This window comes from Leptidea sinapis, chromosome 17, assembly GCF_905404315.1.
Source record: "Leptidea sinapis chromosome 17, ilLepSina1.1, whole genome shotgun sequence".
In the NCBI taxonomy this organism is placed as follows: domain Eukaryota; kingdom Metazoa; phylum Arthropoda; class Insecta; order Lepidoptera; family Pieridae; genus Leptidea; species Leptidea sinapis.
The window spans coordinates 4452676-4474133 of NC_066281.1; the positions used below are offsets into that span (position 1 = coordinate 4452676).

Sequence of the window (21458 nt, forward strand, 5' to 3'; positions counted from 1 at the left end):
TCTTTTAACACTGGAGCATTGAAATCGAATTTATGGGAATTTTTGCGGCTGAATGAAATGTTCAGTGAAGTGAGAATTGATATACCAAGGCATTATATTCAATAAATTGATATCTTGTTATAGAGGACAAACGAGCATTCGGGTCACTTGGTGATAAGTAATCTGTCAATGCTCTGCATCACCGGAGTTATGACAGAAAATAGTTTCTCTTGAGAACCGAATTATTTATGAACACATATTCTTATTGGGGTCCGATACTGGAATTAACAGGTATCGCAGAGAATATATTTCAGTATTATACAAAATATTGTAGAAAGGGTTGGTAATTTAAACGGATGGGTTACCAGTGGGAGGCTCCTTTGCACAGGAAGCCGGCTAGATTATGGGTACCACAACGGCGCCTATTTCTGCCGTGAAGCAGTAATGTGTAAGCACTACTGTGTTTCGGTCTGAAGGGCGCCGTAGCTAGTGAAATTACTGGGCAAATGAGGCTTAACATCTTATGTCTCAAGGTGACGAGCGCAATTGTAGTGCCGCTCAGAATTTTTGGGTTTTTTGAGAATCCTGAGCGGCACTGCATTGTAATGGGCATGGATTATCAATTACCATCAGCTGAACGTCCTGCTCGTCTCGACCCTTAAAAAAAATTAAACGCACATAATAAAACTGTTACATCTGTATTTTAATGTTTCCACACTTACAACCAACTCTTATTGTTAAAATTTTAAAGACAATTAGGGCAGCGTTACCCCTCAGAATTCACAATAAGTAATGTTCCCTCGAAATGAGCGCTGTGGCTTAAACAGGGCACGACCGTCTACCGTAATGATGCTACCAACTGTTAGTTGGCACTACTGGTAGTACTAGTGTAGTCCAAATTATCTAAAGATCTGAATACAATATGCAATTATATTCATATCTTTATAGTGATAATTATATAAAATATAATTAGTAACACAGTAAGTAGTTATATAAATGTTATAATTAATTAGGATGTCTTATGGCAGATCATGACGTTGGTAACGCTTTTTAATACATCAAGTAATCAATATTAATATAAATATTGCTGACAATATAATATTCAATTAATTGAGATACCGGTTTTCGTTTTGGTTATTAAGTCTGATATTTTCTTACACTTCTAATTAACGTAGGATACGTTAAATAAGAACTTAATGGTTATCCTCTAGACATTATTTCAATTGCTAATAAATCATGACACCTATGCGAAGCGACACGCGGAACGGTGTAGATCGGCGCCATTTTGGACAGTAGATTCGCATACCTTTTGTATCTTGCTGAATCTTAGTTAGACTTGTTATTCTCACTCGCACAATTGACGACGCTAGTATATTGGAAGACTATGGTAAGAACGGATTTTCTGCCCGCGTTATAAAAGCGAAACTTTTATTACATCGTCTCAAACTTTTTCGTCTGCGTGTTGCATTTCGCGTGACGGTCGGGCGGTGCCTATAGTTCGCAGCAGCTGACCGTGTAGTGTATTGACTATTACTCATTTGTGCCCACTGGCACAGTAAGGAGCACCGCTTGGAGCACTCCTCACGCTATTTTGTTTGTTTATTGATTAAAACATAATCATATTATATGTATATTAGTAATTATGAGGAAAGAAGTTTCACTTTCATCGTGGTTTCATAAAACCACACAATTGCGCTCTGAAATCAATCAATCAAATTTCTTTAATTACAAAAAAAAATTAATTACATTGTACGTATCTTCATTTTGGTAATAAATTTATTATTATATATTATAAATTCTTTATTTGCGTATAAACATGGTATGTTACGATGGTACAATCTTACAGTTTCACATGTTTCGAAAGGTTTAACTAGGCATTTGAAAGCCAAAACATATCGGATGTTACACTCAAGAAAACCTCATAACCTTTGCATCCTAGGTTGACGTCTGTTATAAGGGTAGCCAAATTATCTCCAATAACATTGGATCCGATACTACAGATGAGGAATGGAGCGACTGCCCTCAGGCTATTAAATAATAAGTTTTATTGTACGGGATTACATTGTTACCATATTTTTATAAAAAAAATAGAAGCCCGCTGAGTTTGTTGCGCCCTTTCTTCTCAGGTCTGAGGCATACTATTTAGAATGTGTGGTGGCTTTTGACTTTCATAAATATATAAATACTTTTATTTAAACAAATTGGATTTGAAGATGAAAACAATAATAAACTTAATAACTGACTATTTCCAGACTGTTACGTGATGAAGAGAACAACATATTGCAAAATTTATCCCGGGACGAGTTTCGGGAGTTCAGGACCCTCGTGATCGACATGGTGCTGGCCACAGACATGTCGTTCCACTTCCAGCAGCTCAAGAACATGAGGTCCTTACTCACACTTGCTGAACCATCCGTTGACAAATCTAAAGCTGTTTCCCTTGTACTACATTGCTGTGATATCTCACATCCAGCCAAGGTAACAATTATTACATCTATCTAATGTTAATATAAATCATCATTTATCATCCTATTTTATACAAGATGGGGCAAACGGGCAAGAGGCTCACATAGTGGGGAGTGAGGCAACCGCCCATGGACATCCACAACACCTTGACTTCGAGTACCAAACATGAGAACCACTTTGTACCAAAAAAACTGTCATGCTGTGTGCAAGATCATTTAATAGATTACCAAAATAGATAAGAGAGGAGACAGTGTTATTTTGATTCAATTTTATTAAGGCTATTTAAAAATATTGTTGTTATAACTGGCACCAATCTTATTTTTAATGTTATAATTTTATTGATTATTTTTACTACATTATCTCTTAATATTTTATTAATTGCTGTCATTGTGTATTGTAGAGCCTTTTAGATATGGCTTTACGTTGGCCAACTTGAATGTACCAACATTTATTTTCTCAAAAATGATTACTTTTGAATTATTTTTGATGTCATTTCTAATATACTAGACCTGACTTCTCTGAGAGACAAGAAGCGGCGTAAGAAGCTCTCCCAGCATTTTTTTTGCGCCTTTTTTAATAAAATATACAGTATTGTACTGTCAGTGCTATTGCTATAAAATAATCATAATAATCTGGGACTAGCCCAGGCTGTCGGATCACTTAGATATTCAGCTGTGCAATAGTAGGATTTACGACAGAGTCATTTTTAATAAAACATTAAATTTGGAAATCCATAATTATACAAATGATTCGAGTTTTTTTCTTTAGTGTTAATTCCGCCAATATTTGTCTTTAAACAATTCGACAATCCCTTATTTCTAGTATTATAAGCATTTATGTTAGTTTATAATAATTATTATCAAAAGTAAACACTGGAATATTTGCATGTCTGTCAAGACGAAACATGTGCTTAGTCTTAATTTTATAACAACTTTATCTGTACATGTTTCTTGCAAATAAAAACTTTGAAGGGGTGAAGAGATGTGTTGCCAGCCTTTAAGGTATGTTCTTTTCATGAAGGTCCCTAAGTTTCGTGTACTGAGCGGCTTAGTAGGGCTACTGGCAACCCAAGCGCTGACAGTTATTTCTGTAAACGGACCAGCCTAGCGTGCAAATGCTACCAGTATCCTTGGTACCCTTCCCCGTAATGTTAGCTTTAATTTAATGTAATCATAATAATGTAAATATAGTTATAAGATTTGTACCAATCGTTTGAATATTTTTTTATTCCAATGGGAGATTCCTTTGCACAGGATGCCGGCTAAATTATGGGTACCACAACGGCGCCTATTTCTACCGTGAAGCAGTCATGTGTAAGCATTACTGTGTTTCGGTCTAAAGGGCGCAATTACTGGGCAAATGAGACTTAACATCATATAAGTCTCAAGGTGACGAGTTGTAGTGTCTCTCAGAATTATTGGGTCTTTCAAGAATCCTGAGCGGCACTGCATTGGATTCGGCAGGGCTTTTGAACTATCATCTATAAAAATAACTTTAAAATCTATTATCCTTTCAGCGATGGGACCTGCACCATCGGTGGACGATGAGCCTATTGGATGAGTTCTTCTTACAAGGCGACAAGGAGAGGGAGCTGGGACTGCCGTTCAGTCCTTTGTGTGACAGGAATAACACCCTCGTGGCAGAATCTCAGATCGGTTTTATAGACTTCATCGTTGAACCAAGCATGACCGTGTGCGCTGATATGTTGGAGTATATCCTAGGACCACTGCATTCAAGTACGAAGACCTCAACAAGTACTGTCAAACAAGATTCTATCAACGAAGAAAGCGCAGGTAAATAATGATTTTTAAAGTTAAACTAGCTGACCCAGAAAAACGTTGTATCACTACATAGTGTAACTAAATTTCTAACTATAAAAACAAAGTCGCTTTCGCTGCCCCTATATCCCTATGTATGCTAAAATCTTTAAAGCTACGCAATGGATTTTGATGCGTTTTTTTTTAATAGATAGAGTGATTGAAGAGGAAGGTTTATATGTATAATAACATCCATTAAATAGTGGAGAAATACTGTTATTTCAGAGGTTTCTAATGTGATGTCGTAAATAATTACTTTTTTTCCGCTTACATTGCAAACGCAGGCTGATCGTGTAGGGACACGATTTATCAAAATAATGTACCTACTAAGTATTGTACACATTGTAAAGGTCTACAGAAGACTCCGCTATGATATATGTCTATCTCTTATGGATATATATACCCGTGCGAAGCCGGAACGGCCCACTAGTTGCTATTGCTTACTATGGGTAAAGTTATAAAAAATAATCAATAATTAAAACTTTTGAGTATAAATATAAGATGACGACCGATTCTCAGACCTATCAAATATATCGTACATAAAATTATTGTATTCGATTGCTATCTTGCAACCCTTTAGCGGTTTTGTGGATGCAACAGAACAATATAAAAATCGGGATACAAAAATAGTTGTAGATCGTAGAAGGGCGAAAATTTGAAGTTCTATGGATTTTTCAATGCTGTATCATAGTAAAATAAAAATAAAAAATTGTCAAAAAAATATACTTAGGACCCTTATTATTTTGGTTTATGAAAAATAGATGTTGGCCGATTCTTAGACCTACCCGATATGCACATAAAATTTCATACAAATTGGTTCAGGAGGAGTTTGGAAATAAACACCGGGACACGAGATTTTTATATATATTATATAATATAAATTTAAATATAATACTTTATAAAGGATTAAAACGCATGTAATTGTAACTGTGTTTTTACATTTGATTTTGCGTAAAAGTTGCATTTTTATTTTTTTATTTTAGTTAACTCGACCTTTTTTCACAAAATTCTGGATCGAATCGAGATAAAACTAGTTCCTATCTCTCAAGATGGATCAAACTGAACGCAGTATGCAAAGTTTGATTAAAATCGGTTTTGTAGTATAGAAGTTTAAGCATTTTGTTATTTTAAAGTGATATTACTCACTTCTTTGATTCATTAAATTAAATTTGTAACCAAAATTTCGAACTCTCGGGTTCCGTCCGAGCGAAAAAGCGAGCGTGGAAAAAGTTCGAGTCCCGCATAGTTCACAAATTTTGGTTACAAATTTGTTTTAGTATAGGAGTTCATCGCGGGCAAGCAATGTGACATGAAATTTTTAAATAATTAATATATTACAATATAGAGATAATATAGACCTTTAGAGCTTGAATTCATTGTGTAAGGATGTTTCGTGAACATGATGGTCGTGATTACTGTTATAATAAGTAATCGCATCCAACAAATACAATGATTTATTAACTATAACAGGTCGACCTGGCACCACAAGCAGGAGTTTTAAATGAAATTTTCTGCCCAGCCATCACTGTCTCGTGATATTTTCAGGATACTAGAGCATAAATTTAGGTGCTTATAATTTTATCAGACGGTTTTTTAAGTATAAGTTGAAATTTTATTGTAACGAATTTTTTATTTAATATAATAATAATATTATAATATTGACACACGCTTACACAAATTATCTTGCCCCAAACTAGGTATAGCCTGTACACTATGGATACAAGACAACGATATATTTAATACAATATACTTTTACTTAAACATACATAAATACAAGTAAACATACATGACTCGGCAACAAGCATTCATATTCATTATAAAAATGTGATATATAGAAATATGATTGCACCTACCGGGATTCGAACCCGGGACCTCTAGCTCAGTAGGCAGGGTCACTAACCACTGGGCCATAAGGGTCGTCATTTAAAACAAGAAGTCTAGTTTCTTACAGTTCTTCTCAGCTTGAGGCATCTTTTGAAATGGGTCATATTCCCTATGGAATAGATTTGCGAGTAGAGAGTAGAGTTAGAGAGTAGCGTTTTAGAAAATGATGTTAAACATTTATAATATTTTAAATATTTGGATTTCAATAATTTATTACTTCCGATTGGGCACACGTTAACACGATCCTCTGTAAATGTATGGGCCGTGAACTGTACATCGCATGATTAGGTTTCAGATGATAAATCTTCCCAGACGCCATTTAAGTGCGCCAGGGTATTTTAGTGGACTGTATTTAAAAAAGGGGTACTCCGATGAACAGAACAGGAATCGTAGGAACATAGGCAAAAACCGGTACTTCACCTCTTATACAAGATCCTGGGTTCTTCTATATTCGCCTGAGTGTGCAGGCAAACCACAATATGTATTCGGGACGATTAACGAGGAAATCACTACGATCTCACGGCGGTAAATCAATAAGAATAGGCGCATTTCCTGGATTTATGATTAAATTTTGCGGTGATCAAACTTCGCGAGCGGTTACAGAATCTATTACCATTCGACCAAAGGTGTCACGGCTTATTCTTAAGTTGTACTGGCTAAGTTCCTAGGATAAATGTGTTAGTCAGGTTATGGAAAAGTTTGTACATTATTTGTGCAACTGGCACAATCAGTAGTAATAAAAAGGTACGTAGCCCGGAAATAAAACTTTCATATTTTGGCAAAAGTATTCCTCTATCTTGTATTTAATTATAAGATATTAGAATCTGGCACCTTCTCACTGACAATAAATCTTTTTCAGGAGCGGAAACTAATACGAAATTTAAAATAAAAAAGCCTTGGGTAGCTTGTTTAATGGATAACAAAAAGATTTGGAAGGAGCAAGCCACGAAAGGTAAGATTTGATACCATTAAAATTATCCAAATGTTTTGAGTTTTCTTGAGTGTTAATTCCGCCAATATTTAATAATAATAATATTGACACACTCATACACAAAATATCTTGCCCCAAACTAGGCATAGCCCATAGACAACGATATACTTAATACAATATACTTACTTAAACATACATAAATACAAATAAACATATATATACAGTTTCGAGAAAACTGCTTTTATTGACATGTCGAGAGTAGAAGGCTACCTCAAACGCTTTGCTTCTGAGGCGTGCTATAATTTTGGAATAACTTATATAGGAATAGGAACAAAATCTAGAAGACGGGGTAACAAGCAACCCTGACATATAAAGCATTTTGTAAAAGTTACGCTATGCGATCGGCTTGATTCTTTGGCGGTTCAGACATAAGATGTTAAGTCTCACTTGCCCAGTAATTTCACTAGCTACGGCGCCCTTTAGACCGAAACGCAGTAATGCTTATATATTACTGCTTCACGGTAGAAATAGGCGCCGTTATGATACTCATAATCTAGCCGACATCCTGTGTTAAGGAGCCTCATCATTTCTCAAAGACAAAAGCCTCCCCCAAATATCGCCATGACGATCGGTCGTGCACTGCCCTGATCCATCCTACTCCGGCGATCTTCACCATGACCAGATCGTCGGTCCATCTTGTGGGGTCCACCAACCATACGCCTTCCGGTACGTGGTCGCCATGACCTGCTCAACTGGATTAATTGTCCAAGGTAGACGCACTTGCCAACAATTTGGAGAGAACAGTTCCCAACTGTTACGGGAGTAGGTGCGACATGGGATTAGACATGATCTTCGTCTTGTCCATGTTCATTTTGAGACCATGGGAAGCTGTATTGAGGCCATCGAGCATATACCTTAAGTCTTCTATGGTCTCTGCCTTGATTACGATATCGTCTGCGAATCGAAGGTGAGTGATGTATTCGCCGTTGATATTGATGCCCAGTCCGTTCAAGTCCAGATGCTTTTGTTTTATCGCCCTTTTTGAAGAATAGCGCCACTATACCTCTGTGCCATGCTTGCGGCGTTTTGCCCTCGAGGATGACGGAATTGAATAGCTTCTGGAGAATCTTCATCACAGGAGTACTACCAGCTTTCAGAAGCTCGGCTGTAATTCCACCATCACCCGGCGCCTTGTTGTTTTTAAGCTGTTTTAGGGCCATGCTAATCTCGTACAGGCTGACGTCTGGGATATCTTCGGTATAGTGTCGGGTTAATTTGGCTCTTGGGACTTCAGCCTTGTTGGTAACAGGTGCCCGTGCAGTCGTGTATAACTGTCCGTAGAACTTCTTGACCTCCCTCAAAAGTTCGGGATTAGATGAAACGACCCAGCCGTCGCCGGTCTTAAGTCTCGTCAGTTGGCTCTGACCAATAGACAAATCTCGTGCGAATACTTTTCAGCCTTTATTACTCTCTAGGCCGCCTTCACAAAATCTGTGTTAAGGCGGCGTATATCGCGAGTCAATGACTTGCATATTATTTAGCTGCCTATACTGGGATGCATCGTCCGGCGACTGAAGGGCCATTTGGCGTCTTACATCCATCAATTTGATGGTAGAGTCTGAGATATTTCTGGTTCTTTTTGAACGGCTGGCTCAAAGAACTTAGACCCTGCCGTTTGAACAGCTGCCACGAACCTGTTATTAAACTCGTCCACGTCAACGCATTCACCGAGGCATTCGAAGCGGTTTTTCGAATTCGAGTTGAAAGTTTTCCAGGTTTTGGATCTGGATGGGTGCAGGCCGGAGCGTAGACTTCACCAGTCGAGAGACATCATTGAATATATGTCTTTTGGTCGACATGTTGAGGTCAATCTCATTTTTGGTGGCACCATCCATGATCCAAGTCCATTTGCGTTCTTTTGGCTTCATGAAGAAGGAGTTCATCATATAGAGATTCTCCTTCTCCATGAAGTCGGCCAGCATCTGGCCTCGGGCGTTCCGATTTCCATAACCAAATTTCCCCAGTCTCAACTCATCGCCGCTACGTTTGCCCTGCTTTGCGTTAAAGTCTCCCATAACAACGTTGAAGTGGGTCTAAGGAGTGTGAATAGCTGTTGAGATATCCTCATACACGGCCTCCATCTCCTCGTCTGAGTGTGTCGAAGTCGGAGCGTAAACCTGAATGTCCTTCAGCGAATACCGTTGAGTTATTCTGAGTATAAGGTACGCTACCCTATTCGACATGCTCCCCACGTCAGTTACGTTGCTGACGAGAGACTTGTGCACGAGGAACCCGACACCACCCTGGAACAGTGTCCAGAATTGTGGATTTTCGCCCTCGCCCTGTCTTCGGACCTCAGATAACCCCATGATATCCCATCGTAGTCTGCTTAAAACTTCCCCCAGTTCCTCCAACTTGTCGTCGGTCCACAGTGTATTGATATTATATGTTTCCAGGGCAAAGGAGCCTGTCACTGGTAAATATCTATCTGCATCTTGTTGATGTCTGGCATTCTATAACCACTCGTTTAGCCTAGTTCATTAACCGGCCGCAATTTTCCTGAACCGATACAATTCAGGGTCCTTCAAGCATACAGCATACATCATACTCCCAACATAAAGGCTGGCAACGCATCTCTTGATTTTGCAGATGTCCATGGGCGGTTGGCTTGCCTCTTCCCATCACTTCCTTTACCGCTTGCACCATTTTATATAAAAAAATTGTGGACTTAAATTGGTGCTAGTAAGTGTGTGCGAAAAGGTCTTTAAAAAGACGAATGCTGGATTAGGGTGGAAAATGGGTAATTTGAAATAAATTGCAGAGTCCTAGTAACAAAATTATATTTGTGTTATTGCTTAAATTTCCCATGATATATTTTAAGAAAATTAGTAGACAGAAGAGGTTGCTGATAGAAGTGAAAATTCAAAACAACTATTAGTATTAAAATTTGAAATTTCATAATTCTTAAAAACAAATAAATTATTAATTTCAATTTATTTGTATATAATTGGTGCTCGGAGTGTCAATAGATGTGAAAACTAATCTAGTTGTTAGTTTTAAATTAAGCAAAAGTTCTAAGTTTTCACTACACCGACATGGTAATGACTGGCATTAGCATGTTGGTGACGCAAACCCATAAGATTTTCCCCTAGTAAAAAGTGCCCAAGGCGGCTAGGTAGCGGAAGTTTTAACTACAAATATAAAGTGAAAACTTCTGAAAAAGTGAAATGAAGTGATGTGTCATGCAGAGCCATAAAATATCAGCGTTTAAACACATTTGTGTTGCAACACGCTGAGTGGCTCCTTTTTTAAACACCACACGTTTTTATATATTTTTAAATTGTTTTTGTGATTTTTGTAATTTGTGTGTCTGTGTGTTTATAAATAAATATTTTTCTTTCTTTATTTCTTTCAAAAATAAATCAAATTGTCGACTATCGATTGACAGATGCAGAAGATCGAGCAAAATTGGAAGAAGAGGAGAATGGACCGCCACCAACACAGCCGGATGAATAATATTTAGCCACTTTTGTAAATAGTATTAGAAATACTTGTTCAAATATGTTCCAGTCGTTTTTGAACAAGGATTAAGGATATTGTGCTTATATCTTGTATGTATAGAGTTGCATGAGGAGAATTCAATTGGAAGTAATTCCAGAAAAACGTTACAAACCACAATCATGCCGGAATTGAGTTAAGAAAACAAAACTGGTCACGTGATTCACATTAACGGACTGACCAAAAATGGTAGCCCTACTGTCACTTTTTAAATGACATCATGACTTAGTAGCCCAACCCACATGTATGGAATACACAAATATTAATTAAACTTTTAACACGAATTCCTTTAAATGTGATGTTTGTGGCTTGGAAAGGTTTTTAGGAACTACGTTCAATTGCAAAACAAAAATCCGAAATCGTTGTCCTTTTAAAAAGTTATGTTTTAATAATGCTGCTTCAATGTTTAGATATTTAAATACCCTATTCAATGACGTAAATTTTATTCCAAAATGATTATCCAATATGGAGCTAGCTCGGCATAAGAAATTAAAATAGAGACACATTCAGCAACTTTTTTCACTGTGAAAAAATACTGTTTTAAAAATCCTGCCTTAGTGTTAAGTACATAACATTATCTAGTTTTGAAACAACAATATTTTTCTCATTCTTCATAGAACTAAATTTTCGTTTGAAGTTTTAGAAAATATAATTAAACAAAACAAAAACTAAATTGATACCGCTACTAATACTGTCTTCTGTCGAACTGATTAATTGACGCTTAAACGTGTATGTAGAAGCATGAATTTACATATTATATTGACACTATTTAAATTAATTTAAAATATACAGTTCTCTACAATGTAGTGTCGAGTCTGCATAATGTATAAGGAACAACGGTGACTGCACAATATACTAATAGAACAGTAATTTAACTTTACCAGTGGGAGGCTCCTTTGCGCAGGATGCCGGCTAGATTATGGAACCACAACGGCGCCTATTTCTGCCGTGAAGCAGTCATGTGTAAGCATTACTGTGTTTCGGTCTGAAGGGCGCCGTAGCTTGTGAAATTACTGGGCAAATGAGACTTAACATCTTATGTCTCAAGGTGACGAGCGCAGTTGTAGTGCCATTCAGAATTTTTTGGGTTTATCAAGAATCCTGAGCGGCACTGCAGTGTAATGGGCAGGGCGAATCAATTACCATCAGCTGAACGTCCCGCTCGTCTTGTCCTTTATTTTCATAAAAAAAACTTCTTACTAGAGCGCCCGAATCGATTACACGCCCGCTAAGCAATCTTGGGAAGACGTAACTATGGAGTGCCACGCCGTACGCCGAGAGTGGTCGCTGGCCGAGTTAATTTATCTACGCCGCGGCGTCCCTGTCGTTAATCTCTTAAGTATAAATTTTAATGTAAATATAAATTTCAAGGAGAACGCTAAGTTACGCTACTGTTCTATAACGGCCGTTTCCAATATACTATCTACAGATAGAGATAAATTACTACCTTCTACTGTCAGTAATTAGCTGTCAATAATCTGAAGCTGTCCCAATATACCCGATAAGTCATTCTTATCGCCTTATATTGGGACGCGTGAATTGCAATTTCCATACAAACTTCATACCGCTGGTAGGCTAGACGACGTTCCATTGACAGACAGCGTGCACGGATAAGCTGAGCTACCGTCGACAAGTAAAGTTAACGATAATTAAGATTTTTATCTCAAGTAAGAGATAGACTGAATATTGGGAACGGCCGTAACTTGTATTGTGGTGAAGGGGAACGAAAAATGATGAATTTGTGTGTACGGCTTACCGAAGGGAAACGACCCAATTGACAGCTTTCCTTCCCGGAGTTCTTTGTAATCGGATAATACCTTCCTCTTTAAATACGTATGCTATTGTAAATTTGCTTGGAAGCCGCGTAGTAAGTTATTTTGCATTGCAGAGTAACTACGGTTAACTTAGATGTTAAGTAATTTATTTAAATCGATCGAAACTGGCTTGCAGTGAAGTACTACGATTTGATTTTAGTTGAACAACTTTTATTGTACACCAAAAAATGAAAAAAACTCGGCAGGACCTTGTACTATTGTTTATATAAAATTATATACCTATAGGTATCTATCTAAAATTTTAATTATAAAACAGTAAACATAGCTATGCATTTATGTGTTATTTAGAATATGCGTTAGCTGTAAATAGCTGTTAGCAATTTATCGACGTCTCGTATTTCATTGTAGATATAACATAATATATGTAGGCATCGTCGTTTTAAATTTATTATCTTAGACTCAATAAACAAGCAATTGAAAATTTTATTCGTAACTCAAAATATACGCCTATATGTCTCTAGGTTTATAGAAATATCTACGGCCGTTTTCAATAACCTATCTATCCTTAGTTTAACTTACGGATACATAGCTGTCACCGTTTAATGACAAGATCTGATCTAAGATTGATGTTAATTTAAGTTTGCTTGGTATGTATATCTTTTTATAGTATAGTACAGTATATTATAATTGTTACAGAAATTAAAACGTGAACTGACTATGTATTCCACTATAAGTTTGCATGCCTTATGGGTTAGGATAAGAGCACCTGTTAATTATAAATCAACAACATCTTATTATTACCTACCTTATCTTGCAAATAAAGATGATTTGATTTGATTTGATCTTATTTATCCATAGTTATGTCCAATATAGTTATCATCCAATGCTATCTGTCAATAGGTTATTGAAATGTATGTAAGCGTAAAAGGATAGATTTGTCTACGTCTAGTAGGTAAGTTAAACTAAGGATAGATAGGTTATAGAAAACGGCCCTTAATGAGATTACGGATTTGATATAGGAGCGGTAGGTACTATGTAGAATCCGTTACTAGATACTTCTAAGTTTAGAATAGGAAAGTAAAGCTAATATAGGTAAATATTACCTGCTGGTTTCGGAGCAAACTATACTTGTAGAAGTATCTCTATAGTAGGATACTTATTATATATATGTTATATATCTCTATCAAGTAGTCACTACTATTATAATATTAAAATTAGTGCATATAATGTAGATTGTTTACAACTTATTTATGTATGTGACAAATACGCTTATTAATTTTAATGTATCCCTTTGTATAATACCTACTCGATACTCCTTGACCAATTGATAGTGTTATCAATATTTTTCAACTAAGTAAATGTATGTTATAGGAAATCATTAATGTATATTTAAATTTGCTTAAAATAAGAAGTAATTCCGCTTCTAGAGAAGGAAAAACTAGTTTTGCTGCAATAGAAGCACATAATACAATAAATATGAGCACAAAAATAGTTGACCAACCCCACTGATGACTTTTAACTACAATAAAAACTAGACTCTCAATCACACTTAAAAATTGTTTCGACCGCGCTTTGAATACAACGCCACGCAATGACAAAGTGCTCAATGAAAATAAAGAAAAGATGGAGTACCTTATTTCAGGTAAGTGCCCCTTTAACAAAATTATGTAACTTGACGTTTTTAGTCATTTTGCTAAATAATTACATTTCAATTTCTAAGACAAAATGTCCTTGCCTCGTGTCGCGTCCAAGCTTCTTATGAGCGTATACAAATAGACTTTGAACATTACTGCCACGAAATAAGGTGTTAATTTGATTGGATGTTTGAATGTTATCTGTTTATGTTACGTATACACAACATCGCTTGGACATTTTTTGATTACCTTTTAATAGGCGATTGAGAGTCTAGGGTTTTATTATAAGTTAATGCACACAATACAATAATTATTATGAGCACAAAATATGATTGACTTACCATTATTACCTGTCTTCTTCGGAGACTTACTTTTCATTTAGTCATAAATCTAAAACATTGAAAACATACAAAACTATATCTAATTATTCATATTCTATATATAATTATGAATCATCATATAGATGAAACCTACAAATTTATAGGTTATGAAGAAGGTTTTTGCATGAAGCATTTGCAATGTCTGAACTACATTTCCGACCAATTTTAGTACATAATATTTAATAATTTTTTAAATCGTAAGCAAGCCTTGTCAATATTCATATCAGCCCTGCTAACTCATGTGCTTTACGATGCAAAAGTTTTAACACTGCAAAATCAGATGTTTTAATTTGTGGATCTTCTGAAAATCCATAACTAAAATTACCGCGACATGAATTATTATCATTGAAATCACAATTTTGCTAATGGACTTCAAACAGAAGGGACCACACAATTGGAATATTAGATCACAGATCCACAATCAATTTTGCCTGGTTCCTGCATAAAATTATGATTATTTTATTAACGGTTTTGGTACCTATCCATATTTTTGGATCATTATGAAGAATGCCCCAATGAATTCGGCTCATTTGAAAGTTGTTTTGAGTTCAATACGCACTACATTATTGCTTTGAATCTTTGGTAATATTTGAATGTATTGTTTTCGAAAATATTAATAGCTATTAAAAAGCAAAATAATAACGGTACGTACGTATATTAACATACGTGTGAAGTGTGGCCCAACCATAGTCATTCAATATACGAGTGTATTGACGAACAAAGTATGCAAGAGAAAGAACATCCCTAACGGAGATATAGCAAGATATAGCGATGCTAATTTTTTGTAACTGTAACCGATTTTGATTGACAAGTTCACCAGTGGGAGGCTCCCTTGCACATGATGCCGGCTAGATTATGGGTATCACAACGGCGCCTATATCTGCCGTGAAGCAGTAATGTGTAAGCATTACTGTTTTTCGGTCTGAAGGGCGCCGTAGCTAGTGAAATTACTGGGCAACTGAGAACTAACATCTTGCGTCAAAGTGACGGGCGCAATTGTAGTGCCGCTCAGTATTTGTGGATTTTTCAAGACTCCTGAGCGACACTGCATTGTAATGGGCAGGGCGTATCAATTACCATCAGCTGAACAGCCTGTTGGTCTCGTCCCTTACTGTCATAAAAAAATCGTAGACAGTCGGTCACGCTTACAATTTGCTCCTTAATATTTTGAATATGAAACTAGTAAATCACTAGCTAACGCACAGATTGACAAATCACGCATTATTGCGCTGTCAGTTCGTCTATGCGCTCTTATATTCTATGTTTATGGTTCAAACTAAGCAGATTTCTCACAATAAGTGAACCAACTCAATTACCGCTCCGAACACATACGCAGATAAAAACTCGGGCATAATACAGTCGGGTGGACAATACGAACAAACATATGACTTTAAATTATTGACGTACCATAAACAACTAGACCCACAATCACGATCAAAAATTGTCGGACGCAAAACTCTGCCTACGCGTTTACTACGCAGAACTTTCGTTCAGTTGTGTTTCGACCGCGCTTTGAATACAACGCCACGCAATGACAAAGTGTGCAGTGGAAAACTGTCTAAATAATAGCATACCAAACTTAAAAATAATGGAGTGTCGTATTTCGGGTCATCTTTTTGCAAAATAATTAAGTACATTTAAATTGTAAAAACAAGATGTTCTTGCATCGTGTTCGCGTCCGTCTAGCGTGTGACGTAAATAGGAGCCACGAAATAATGTGTTTATTTGAATGAATGTTTTAATGATATCTGTATAGTTAATATATACGTATATACAACGCCGCTCGGACATTTTTTGGCGACCTTTTAATAGGCGATTGGAAGTCTAGTTATTTATAGTAGGTACGTCAATGCTTTAAATATTTAAAGCTATTTGAAATTGAATAACCCCCTCTTACTATAACTGTCGTTGTTATGTGGCTATGTTCAGAGCGGTCATTGGCGAGAATTGTACATCTACCAGTACTGACCTCTACTGGACTGGCGTCTATCAAAGTGCTTTTGTGCCTGTTTGATATTCGCCATTTTGGCGGTGTTGGCCAATTAGTTCTCTCGACGCTCGTGAGTGGCGCTTCAAATAGGCACAATAAATTTGCTGTCAAACATATGGAACATCCTGTCCAGTGGTATTTATACATGTCAGTGTCTATGTCAAACATATGGAATAAGGAACAACCTGTCCAATGGTATATTGCAGGTCAGTGTCAACCAATCTACCACAGATAGGTATAATATTATGTTGAATAGTAGCTAGTCAAAGAACATCAACCTATTATATCATTATAATAGATTCTGTTGAGTCCTGAAAATAATATAATATCAATTATTGTCAATGACGTTCTTATGTATAGAACCTCATTGCTTATTCTAATATTATATAATAATTCGGAACCGGGCATTATTATGATATTACCTATATCGTTATTTGAAATATCAGTAATAATAATGTATAGCTGTACTTATTTCAACTGTTGACGCTTAATGTAGTTTACTGTAGAACTTTTATATATCAATTTACTCTTTAAAGTATTATATAGGTATCTATTGATAGTTACGTCGAATGTATATGATACTAAATAGGCCGGTACCTGGAACAGGTACATCCGTCACTCAAAGTACCTACCAAACTATAGGTATCTAATAGTGAATACTTATTGTGTGTTTGAATGTACTTCGATACATAGCACAATCGATCGGTTTGAAGCTTTATTAAAATGTAGGTTTAGAATCAAAATACGTAGTTGTATTTTTATTTACTGCACAAAACTGTACTTATTTGAATTTCTGTAAGTAAGTAGGTAAAATTAAATTTCTTATACCTAATAACCTATAATACTGAAATCATTAGCTATCACTTAAATTAGATAAATTATTGTATTTATGGGCGTGTTAAAATTATATTCGTGTGAAATAGACCAAAGTTGATGTAAAATATATTCAATCTACCCTCATTGTAATGCACATATTGTTACTAACACTGTTTGCTATCTTTGAACCGTTACAGAGCAAAATTAAATAATTTCTCATACATTGATTTGATAATCAATAAAAATGGTGTATTTATGAATTAATAAACGAAAATAACCACAAAAAGACATTAATTTACACAGTTTATACTTATATCTTGTTAGGCTAACAAATTATCAATAATATGTGTTTGATTATAAAATATACTTTTATTAATCTGTGGTACCTACCTACATATTAACCTTCTATAAATTTATATTCCTTTTCTATGTAATTAGAAGAACTATGTAAAATACAGTATGAAAAATGAAATAAAAACATTCTTAGAAAAAGATTATTGTATTATTGTATTCCTTTTTTAAAAATACTAGTTCATTCAATGAGTAAGCGAATTCGGGTCATTCATCTCTGTAATATTTTCATTGTTCTTTTGCGTAATATTAAAAGAACCTTACTGTCTGTTTTTGAAAATCAAAAGTCATGTCAAAAATATAGTGCTCCATATACCCGAATAATAAGTTTGATGCGAAAATTATTTTTTATTTAATGAGACGTGTTATATTATATAGGTAACACGTTTCATTGAATTCGAAGACTTCGAATTAATAATATTATATTATACTAAGAAGGTATTCGACACGTGTTACGCCCAGTCTCGTGCCAGATTTTGGCGAGACAACACGTCCTGTGGATGCCTCGTGTAGAGGCGTAACACGTGTCGAATTGTTTTTTAAAAACAAATATTGGCGGAATTAACACTATAGAAAACTTAAATCATTTGTATACTTTTTAAAAGTTTTTGACTCTTGGGAGTACTCCCTTGATGCAATAAATATTTTCTGTGACCGTTCGAAGGCTTTTACTACTCTTTTAATGTAGTTGGTGTTGTAACCGTTTTAATCAAAATAAATTAATAAAAATAAACTTACCTAAGCTTAATTTTAACTGTATTTGTGACAATTCTTTAAAATTAATGACTTCTTACCAAGAGAAAACAAATTAAAGATGCTGTATACTGCAAACTCCGAGGTAGAGAAAGGCGTGCCACAGGGTTCGATCTTTGGCCCGTTTCTCTTTATCGTGTTAGGTAGGTACTTATACATGATAATTAACGATCTTTCATTTGATGGCATAGAAGCTAGCTGATTAGTTTTATTTGCTGATTGCACATCAGTTTTATTAAAAACGAAACGGAAAGACAATACGATGGATATCAAAATTCTTAATGAAACAATGTGAAAAGTATTAAAAATGGCTCACAAATAATAATCTATTCTTAAGGCGCGGTCATACCTCAATATCCACAAAAATTGGTTTCTTAGAGAGTAGATTTCAACATTACGCATTGAAAATATTACGCAATAAAAAAAAAGTACAGTGCACAAAGAAGGACTTAAAGAAAATTTTGAACCGAATAGAATATTTACCTATATATAACTAGTGGACCCGACAGACGTTGTCCTGTACACACGTCTTAAATTTGAAAAATCGGTTCAGCCGTTTGGAGTAGTTCACTAACATACACATGAGCAGGAGAATTATATTATATGGAGGGGATTGAGAATCTAAGCCAATCTCAAATTCACTGGAACACACAAAAAAATCATCAAAATCAGTCCAGCCGTTTAGGAGGTAGTTCAAATGTGAATCTAAACCATTCTCGAATCCACCTGAAGACACACAGAAAGTTACATCAAAATCGGTCTAGCCGTTTAGGAGGAGTTCAGTTACAAAAGACGCACAAAAGAAATATATATACACTTCTGGAGACATCTATTGGCCCACCTTGCATTTTCAGTTTCGTTTGGCCCTAGCTAAAACTTTATATTAGGTCGAGCAAAAAGTTTTTATGCAGTTTTGAACCTAGCACATTAATAATTTTATTCATTAATCTTTTTTTGAATTTCGAACACAGAATTTAAGGAAACAAAAGACAATTTGGAGCCTTTTCGTTGATATCAAACAATCGAATACTAAGAAAACTTTATTTTATTGGTTTATTTGGATTTAATTCTTGAAAGTGTGATTTTTCTTTTTGGTTTTGCAACAAACACTACTTATTCTTAACATAAAGGTGAGGTTCTATCAATAATCTATGGATACTTTGCCTGAAGTCACCGCCCAAGCTGTGGCACTTATCCAGGCCGGACACAGCCGAAGAAATGTGTGTGCTCAACTTAATTTAAGTCGATCTGCGGTCCGAAATGTTTATCAGAGGTACCTAGAGACTGGCGGCTTTGTTCGTCGCCAAGGAAGGCCACGATCGCGGGTCGCAACTGAAAGGCAGGATCGATTCATCGTGACGACCAGCTTGAGAAATCGTCACCTTACCTCCATTGAGATACAAAACCAACTTCGCGACTTCCACGGAGTATCTGTGAGCGCTCAAACTGTTCGGAGAAGGTTAAAAGAACGCGATATGGTACCACACAAGCCAGCTAATGGCCCCAAACTAACACAAGCCCACCGAACAACACGCCATCATTTCGCACGCACTCAATTAAATTGGGCTCAGCAGCATTGGAGCCGTGTACTCTTTTCTGATGAGTCTAATTGCATTACATGGCAATGATGGAAGGAAGAAGGTCTACCGACTTAAGGGAGAGCTTTTTGCACAATGCTACTTTGAAGAGAAGGTTGCTTATGGCGGTGGCTCATGGACTGTCTGGGGCGGTATATCCGCGAGCGGCAAAACTCAACTTGAGGTTGTTACGGGACCACGGCTGCCAACATTAAATGCTGAAAGGTACATTTGCGAGTGCTTAGAACCTCACGTGATGCCATACGCGGACTATGTGAGCCCAAATTTCCTTTTTATGCATGATAATGCAAGAACCCATACGGCCGACATCGTCGAGGAATATCTTCGGGATGTGAACATCACAGTTATGGACTGGCCAGCCGGAAAGCCCAGACACGAACCCGATTGACCACATGTGGGACGAGCTAAAAAGACGTGTTAGGGCTCGTCAGCCAGTTGCTCAGACGATGCAGGAGTTGAAAATTGCCATAGAAGAGAAATGAGAGATGATCCCTCAAAATTTCATAGAGCGGTTGATAAACTCTATGACTAATCGTATAAAAGCTGTCGTAGATACCCATGGAGGCAACACGCGTTATTAAATTAAACCTTTATTTGATAAAACATGTTTTTTATTCAAAAATCAACTGCCTTCATCAAGGCGCATACCCGACTTGTTAGGCGTAGCTCCATGTCGTGTGGTATTCTGAATTCAAATTTAAAACAATACGATCGAAAAAGATGGTAAAATGAATCAGGTTTAAAACTGCATCAATAGTCTTTGTTCAATCTAGCAATCATATTTAGGTAGGGGCCATCGAAACCTAAACTCGAAGGTGGGCCAATAGATGTGTCCAGAAGTGTATTAAGATTTGAAACATCCAATAAAAAAATTGGAAGCTGCTTCCCAAAAATAAACTTTGGAGTCACAAATCTCCAAATTTTCAGCGATAAGAACATTATTTTTTTTTTTAATTTAATAGAATTAGTAGGTACTTTTCTAAAAAAATGTTCTTAAACCGAACAATTTGTTTAATTTAATATGTAAATTTTGAATAAACAAGAAAATCAGTAAAATAAATGCCCATTTGCAAATTAGCCACATGATCAACACAAATATTGTAGGGTTGGTTCTAGCGGTTACAATCCTAGTCAGTCCGCGCCTTTAAAAGTAAAAAAAAAAACAATTGTATTAGATTTCAACTATCTACTACAAACAGAGGTTAAGGTAATGTTAGATTCCAAATGTCTGGAGTTTGTAGATTCGACTGTTTTTCTTAGTATTACCAGGGACTCACATAGCAAAAGAGATAAGAGTTCTGCAGCTTTTGCCGTTACAGAAATCAGATATTTAACTGATATGAATATAACTCGTTTGGTCTAATTTATGTACTACGATAGCATTATATCATACGGTTTGTTGCTGTAAGGAAATGCTGCGGCGAAATGAAATCAATAGAGCAATTTGTAATATGCTGCGAAACACTGGCTTTGGGAAAAAATTGAGTTGATAAAAATCCTAACCGTTCGCTAACAATACATTTAAA

General features: G+C 36.0%; 1 protein-coding gene across 1 annotated transcript in view; it reads left to right on the plus strand.

Moving 5' to 3' along the window:
* Positions 1-14017, plus strand: part of LOC126969215 (dual specificity calcium/calmodulin-dependent 3',5'-cyclic nucleotide phosphodiesterase 1) — a 514263-nt gene extending 500246 nt beyond the window's left edge. The window contains exons 11-14 of the mRNA XM_050814551.1: positions 2232-2457; positions 3962-4238; positions 7006-7098; positions 10526-14017. Of these exons, the coding sequence (XP_050670508.1) occupies positions 2232-2457; positions 3962-4238; positions 7006-7098; positions 10526-10593 (664 nt within the window). The 3' untranslated portion in view covers positions 10594-14017. The remainder of the gene's footprint in view (positions 1-2231; positions 2458-3961; positions 4239-7005; positions 7099-10525) is intronic.
* Positions 14018-21458: the final 7441 nt, after the last annotated feature.